This window comes from Priapulus caudatus, unplaced genomic scaffold (genome assembly GCF_000485595.1).
Source record: "Priapulus caudatus unplaced genomic scaffold, Priapulus_caudatus-5.0.1 Scaffold210, whole genome shotgun sequence".
Taxonomy (NCBI): Eukaryota; Metazoa; Priapulida; class Priapulimorpha; order Priapulimorphida; family Priapulidae; genus Priapulus; species Priapulus caudatus.
In genome coordinates this window covers 132820-140952 of record NW_014577271.1, presented here as the reverse complement: position 1 = coordinate 140952, position 8133 = coordinate 132820, and the positions used below count along the sequence as shown (strand labels likewise).

General features: G+C 46.3%; 1 protein-coding gene across 1 annotated transcript in view; it reads left to right on the top strand.

The window, feature by feature from the left end:
- LOC106807355 (potassium voltage-gated channel protein Shaw-like) overlaps nucleotides 1-7820 on the top strand; it is a 21134-nt gene extending 13314 nt beyond the window's left edge. The window contains exon 3 of the mRNA XM_014809666.1: nucleotides 7774-7820. Coding sequence (XP_014665152.1) covers nucleotides 7774-7820 — 47 coding nt within the window. The remainder of the gene's footprint in view (nucleotides 1-7773) is intronic.
- Nucleotides 7821-8133: the final 313 nt, after the last annotated feature.

Genomic DNA, 8133 nt, shown 5'->3' with positions numbered 1-8133 from the left:
TCTCTTGTTTCCGGTCTGTGTGCAAAACTATTCAGGAAACTTCGAATCAATTTATAGGACTTGCAATCTATTCACTACACTTTCCGAACTAGCCAACTACAAACCAAACTCCAAATCAATTCATTCTAAAAGTGCCCGGATGCTTCAGCTCGGATGGATACGCTATAGGATCCGGAGGATCCCGTAGCCATGGTCGCCGGTCGGCCATTTTTGTGTATGAAACGGGATCCGACTACTCTGTAGAAATTCGCATCATAGAGCTGGCAAAAGTTTCGAGCGGAGCATAGAGCACGAATCTGTAGTTATTTAACATGAATAAAGTGTATGTTTTGCAAGCGCAGTAACAGCGTGCGTATTTTTAATTAATTTATGTTCGATGCTTATTCAGGCCTGCAGCCTATGGACGCCCTCTACTGTTGTTCAACACCTACACTGTAGTGTACAGCTGTAAACAAACACGTCTTTTCCGCAGGGTGGTAAAAATCGGATCCTCCTTTTTTTCGCCGAAATTCGGCACTAGAGTGCAATAATTTGCATATGCACGCAAGGTAGATGCCTCGTGAACGTCTAAAAAGCATTAGAAGTAAAATTATTCGTGTTGTGTAATTGTGCCATTCCAGCTAGTGGACAAGTCTGGTGACATATCAGTGCAGCAGATGTGACAAGCGAGGCGCCATATCAGTGCATCATGTGTGACAAGTCTGGTGACATATCAGTGCAGCAGGTGTGGCAAGCCTGGTGACATATCAGTGCAGCAGGTGTGGCAAGCCCGGTGACATATCAGTGCAGCAGGTGTGGCAAGCAAGCGTGGTAACATCGCTGTACGCCAGTAGTTGCGAACCGAGTGATATCTCAGTATAGGAGGTGTACAACAGTAAGCGTGCGCAATTGTTCACCGTTGCACTATTTCGTCTCTAGAAAAGGCCTTTTTTGGCACATATCAGTGCAGCAGGTGTGGAGACAGGCAGGCAGACAGACAAACAGACAGACAGACAGACAGACAGACAGACAGACAGACAGACAGACAGACAGACAGACAGACGAACCGACAGACGGACGGACAGACGCAAACACCCACGTACGCACGCACGCACGCACGCACGCACGCATACACGGTATCTGAAGCTGTATAACTTCCATCATTTGCGTTGCCATCGGCGAGTTTTTTTTACCGTTGTCAGCGTCGACTTGACAAAGGCGAGTAAAAAATCGGGCAGAGCCCCGAGCTGAACACCGGGTCAGTGAGGTTCGTCAGTGAACAACGAACCGAATGGAAAATTGTTGCGGAGAATCTGTTATTGAACAGCGAGAATCTCTGGCCGCCTCGACCATTAGAGATCATTGCGTCGGTGATCATTATGGACCATCAAAGGCCGCCCGGACTCGACGCTCGGTCGCAGATTTTGTATGTAATCTGTGTGTTGCGTTCCTCGAGCGCCGAGTGTGCGCGCGTCTCATGGAGCCAACTAGGCGCATTCAGCGAGACCTTGTTAGACCTGTGTCGATCAAGAGGACGAGTGATTGCGTATATATATTTTAACGCGTCAATGCAGAGAGTCGCGGGCAGTGGCCCACCACAATACCCGTCAATATTGTCGGAGCCGCTCGACGCCGTGGTTGCAGCGATCGTGGACCGCGGACTCTGAAGGTTACACCTCGCACGTCTGTAGTGTGGTGAAGCCGAGCTCAGTCGGCAAGCGTCGCCTCTAACAACGTACGGCGGCATCAGCTGCAGCAGCGCGCGAAAGGAGAGAATAGTTCTTTATCGAATATGATGGGACGTCGTGTGAGGAATAAAAGAGGTAATGGGCAACTGTCGCAGGACGGATGTTGAAAAGGATAGTACAAATTTCCACCGATCAACCATCCACCATCACTCCATCCATCCTCCATTTCAGAAGTGGGGGGTTAGCTGGGAACGAAGTATTTGACGTAGCGCTGTGTCTAGTGGGCACTGGGTGCGAGAATCTATCCGACGTCACTCGTAAGCCATTGGAGCTCATCAGTGGCCGTCAGATGTCGCTAGAAATTTGCTCTCGTAATTTCTCTATAGCATCCTTATGATCAAGGCTGGCTCCGACAGAGTTAAATCTATTCTGTAACCCTCGCCCCAGCATGGAGTGTTAACGGGTGGCGTGTAAACCCTAACTCTACTGTGCCTCATTTCTCGTGCCTCGATGAATCCATACAATGGCCTCATCAGGATACAATTCTGTAGACATTTTTCTGGAATATTATTTAGCCGCATTTGCTATAAATTTTGCGTTCGTTTCTCCTAGGCGGTCTCGTCACCAAAGCAAACTAATCACGGTTGCGCTGCAACTGACAGCGCAAATATCACAGGTTCAATGTCATTACGGTATAGCGCGTGTGGCAGGTTTAGTAACACCTAAGGGCAGCACGTGTGACACGCTCGAAGACATTTAACTACACCACGTGTGACACGCTTGAAGACAACTAACTACACCACGTATAACACGCTTGAAAACAACTAACTACACCACGCGTGACACGCTTGAAGACAACTAACTACACCACGTGTGACACGCTTGAAGACAACTAACTACACCACGTGTGACACGCTTGAAGACAACTAACTACACCACGCGTGACACGCTTGAAGACAACTAACTACACCACGTGTGACACGGTTGAAGACAACTAGCTACACAATGCGTGACACGCTTGAAGACAACTAGATACACCACGTGTGACACGCTTGAAGACAACTAACTACACCACGTGTGACACGCGTGAAGACAACTAACTACACCACGTGTGACACGCTTGAAGACAACTAGCTACACCACGTGTGACACGCTTGAAGATAACTAGATACACCACGTGTGACACGCTTGAAGACAACTAACTACACCACGTGTGACACGCTTGAAGATAACTAGATACACCACGTGTGACACGCTTGAAGACATCTCAGTAATACAGGTGTCACAAGCTAGGTGATATCTCGGTACAATAAATGGGACTATTTTGGTGACATCTCATTACAACAGGTTTCACTAGCTCAATGACACTATAGTACAGCAGGTGTGACGAGCTCGGTGACATCTCAGTACAGCATGTGTGACAAGATTAGTGTCACATTGGGCATGTGGGACATGTTCAGGAACATCTCAGTATAACAAGTGTGACAATCTTTGTGATATTGCAGATCAGGTGTGGCAAGCGTGGCGACATATCAGTGCAGCAGGTGTGACAAGCCCGGTGACATATCAGTGCAGCAGGTGTGACAAGCCCGGTGACATATCAGTGCAGCAGGTGTGGCAAGCCCTATGTCATATCAGTGCGCCATGTGTAACAATTGTGGTGAGCCTGTCTGCCTGCCTGCCTGTCTGTCTGTCTGTCTGTCTGTCTGTCTGTCTGCCTGCCTGCCTGCCTGCCTGTCTCTCTTTCTGTCTGTCTGTCTGTCTGTCTGTCTGTCTGTCTGTTTGTCTGTCTGTCTGTCTGTCTGTCTGTCTGTCTGTCTGTCTGTCTGTCTGTCTGTCTGGCTGCCTGCCTGCCTGCCTGTCTGTCTGTCTGTCTGCCTGCCTACCTGCCTGCCTGTCACTCTGTCCGTCTGTCTGCCTGCCTGCCTGTCTGTCTGTCTGTCTGTCTGTCGGTCTGTCTGTCTGTCTGTCTGTCTGTCTGCCTGCCTGTTTGGCTGGCTGTCTGCCTGCTTGTCAGTCTGTCTGTCTGTCTGTCTATATTTCTGTCTGTTTGTCTTCTGTCCATTTTACCTGACCGGCAGGGCGAACTGTCTGTCAAAACCATTATTCGTAAATCCAAATTGATAGGCCAAAATTGATCGATAGGTAAGTTCTAAACTTGATTCTACACAGTTAGGAATTGATCCGCGTAAATGTTCATTGTTGTGAAATGTCTTTGGATTTGTGGACACACTGCAAGCGTATATTGACACCCTGGATACGCATGTTGAATTTGATAAAACTCAATAAAAAATTATTTCTCTTAATATGACATTCCTACAAGACGGCACTTCCGAGAACCTCTCTCTGGCTGCCATAGCAACATGGCTGTCTTACTGGGTTTTTCTCTGGTTTATAGCTGGGAATGCACGGAGATCTCTGACTGAGATAAGATTGCTAGAACTATCGCTACTGATACCACCGAGTGGCATCGTGCTTCACTGCCGGCACCGTCACGATTTCTGGTGGCTACGGGGATACGTTTCTCGTTGTCATCGTCGTCCTCGACATTTCTCGTTGGCCTTTCGCAGCCATCACTTCTCGCGCCGGAAAGCGAAGACATGATCGCAGTGCAGAAACTAGGCAAAGACGCTAAAAAAAATTACGGCAACACCGTCCAAAAACAATGAGGACATCGACTAAATCCCATCAGTAACGCCATCGAAAAATGTCAACGACGCCGATTGAAAATGACGACGACAACGAGAAATGACATTGACGAAAAATGCCGGCGATGACGATAGCGACAAAAAAGATGACGATGAAAATTGTTATCGCTGCGGCGTAAGAACACGACAGCACTTGGCGTCTTTCGTTTTTCGGGGTTGTAGGACTTTGAGTCTAGGTTTTAGCTAAGTCTCTTAGACTCCGGCTAACTTCACTAGTAGATTTTAGTGAAGAACAGTGAATTTTACGCTGAAAGCTTGTGCGGCGTGTCATAGCAGCTATTTCACGCTTCATCTCATTTCACTGCTCAATGATGTCACATCCCTGCTACATTCAATGACAACGTGCCTGCGTTAAATAGAAACTTTTATATTCTGTAACACTTTAGGTCTAACCGCCCTTCATGTTTTCTTTAGTTTCTATCAACGTGTTATTTTAGATAGGACGAATGCTAACAGTGGAATATGGAAATTATATGTCAGCTTTCTTCGCGTGACTAAAACATCACATCGGTCACGTTTTCATAATCCACAACCGCTAGATATATTGTTGGCATTGCAACGGTTCGATTCTGCAACTAACTAGGTGTCCCGTGCAGGATGTGCCGTTATATCAGGTTCAAACCGCACATGTTCGTCTTTTTTAATAGTTTATCGTCAGTGATGTGCCACTATTCACACGAGTCACAGGAGTTTCCGCAGTGCATTTTGAGCGACAACGTTTAAATCGACTGATTTCGCGTCTATGGTCCCTATACTAACAAGAACTGGTATATAACTGTATGAAGAACACATTAAAATCTAATCGCGGCAGTATGTAAACATGCAACCAGGGGTGCGACGATACGGGTACCTCACGATATGAACCGTTACACGATATAGCCTTTACTAATACGATACGTATCGCGATACTTTCAAGTTTCGACTATCTAGCAAACTGTACACTCAACCGGAACTCTGTCAATCATGTGAACGCTTACAAATCAGTATCGTGAAGCACTTATGTGAACAACTGTTGTGGGATTACGAATTGTGTTATGTTTCTCTTGATTTTAGACGAAACTACGCTACTACTTGATATGGATTGTAGTCAGTAGAGTGTTGATACGTATACCGTATCGATTATTGATATATAGATGAATCATCCCACCAGTGCGTGCAACATGATTCAAAAATCGTTCGACCACAGCAACAATCGACCTGATCAGTTTGATGGTAACAAATGAACTAACGGGACTTACTTTAGGCTCATTTTTTGATCGGAGAAAATTCGGCGCAGTGGCTTCTTTTAATTTCGAACGTACATCTCTGCACACACACACACACACACACACACACACACACACACACACACACACACACACACACACACACACACACACACACACACACACACACACACACACACACACACACACACACACACACACACACACACTACACCACACAACCCAACACAACACACACACACACCACACACACACACACACGCAACGTACACGCACACGCACACGCACACGTACACGCACACGCACACGCACACGCACACGCACACCACACACACACACACACTCATTCACTACGCGTACGTACGGATACATACACGCAATCACACACGCAAAAGACGCTCAGCGCTTACCGCTTACGCACGTGTACCCGGTATGCAATCACGCACGCACACCATTTATTTAGCTTATGCCTTATTATAGCATGCATGTTATATCTATTCACAAGATATACCGATGTGTTGGCCTATTGGACGGGTTCAAATGACACTCAAACATCTATCTGCTTTAGGTTGTTTTCCTCGTACTAATAAAAGTTACTCGCTATTTTACTCCTTAATTAACTATTTGGTCCTAGAGTTTGGTAACACGCCGCTTGATTCTTATCAAATCTGGTCAGGCGGTGCATACGCTTAATAGTTGGCATGTAATTAGATATAAATCGCTCAAGTTCGTCTCGCTAGATCACTGCACGACTCTGTGTCGTAGATTAAAGTTATATATTATTTAACGGGTTAAGATATGTGTTCCTTATTATACAGTAAAGGTGAATACTGTCATCTGAAATGCACGAATCACGAAACACACGATATGTCTATATATAACATGCTCAGATTAATAATACGTGAAAGAGCTAAACGAAAGTGAAAAGAATGAATTTTGCGGGAGTGAAGCGTAGGCCTACTCGTCTGAACACAGTACGTACTAGCACATAAGCCTATGTATTTTAAATATGCAATTGGTCTCGAAATTTCTGATTAAAGTTGCATAGTGACCGGAGCCCAAGATACGAATAAGTTAGCCGAGAAATTCGGGAATACAGGAAAATACGTATAGAAGGCGGATACCACTATCACATGTTACGTCACAGTCGCCGGTGATGGTTTGAGCACCATATAATCTATTTATTTTATTAGCTATAACTCCATAAGTGGAGATTCTTACAGTTAATGTTAATAAGGTTGTAGTTCCTTCCACGCGTAGCGGGGATACGTTTCTGTAACAAGCCGGCCATGTCGCTACTACAACTGTACTAACACAGGGGCTCCATGGCTCACAATGGCTACACATGGGCTCTCATATCGCCAACTTACCATCGACGTCAATGCCTGCAAGATCAATGGATGCTTGCACGCCGGTGGCAACCGAAAAATAAAATATCTAACTGAATTGCTGGCAAGCTATTGCATATACTGCAGTATATGTGATTCTGTCAGCATGCTGGAGTACTATTGTTGCATCTGTATTGTGCCCAAATTTCCCCTTTTAGAAAACGATACCGACATCGATACACACACACGCACGCACGCACGCACGCACGCAGCACACGCACGCACACGCATACACGCAACACACATCACACACGCGCGCCACACACACACACACACACACACCACACACGTGCGCGCACCACGCACGCGCGCGCACAACACACCACACACACACACACACACACACGCGCACACACACACACGCACACACACACACACACACACACCCACACCACAACACACACACACACAACACACACACACAACACACCACACACACGCACGCGCGCCGCGCGCGCGCGCGCAGGCACACACAGATGTATATATATATAGACGCGAGCGAGCGAGTCTCGCTGTCGCCGTGCTATGGCATTTTTGAGATGAGCACAATCAATACAGCTAGCCCGAAGCTTCGAATGTTATGGTTCATTATGCGCAACCTGAAATGTTTTGCATTTTTGGTTCATTTCCAGTTGGTATAAACACTTTTTTCTGAGCAGGGATTCAGCTAAGGAGCAACGATCCGACGCATTCATTGGAATAGCGCGACGAAAGACTATTGTTACGGTCAGGTTATATAATAGTTGTTGCTGTCTTAATTACGTTCAGCACTAATTTTCTTTAGATATGCGTATGGGTGGTAACCCAGGACCAGAGACTCTGTCAATGTGATTTGCTGGACTAATGGAACCCCTGCTTATATTCACGCTTGGCTGTGTAAGTGCGTTTTATCCGTTATGCTTGACCGTGGTTTGTAGCACCGCCCTGATTCCCAGCTATTGCAAGTTCGACGCGGGTAGTTATATTTGATTGTTAACGTTTTCTTACGAATGGTTGCGCATGAGTTCGTATATCATCGGCTCACGCTGAGAGCTCATGCCAAGATATGCCTCATATTTAACTTTCGGTAGGCAGTCCAGCCTGTAAAACAGCGGCATAGCGACCACACTTCTGTGAGCTCGCTAAAAGAACAACGATGACAAAT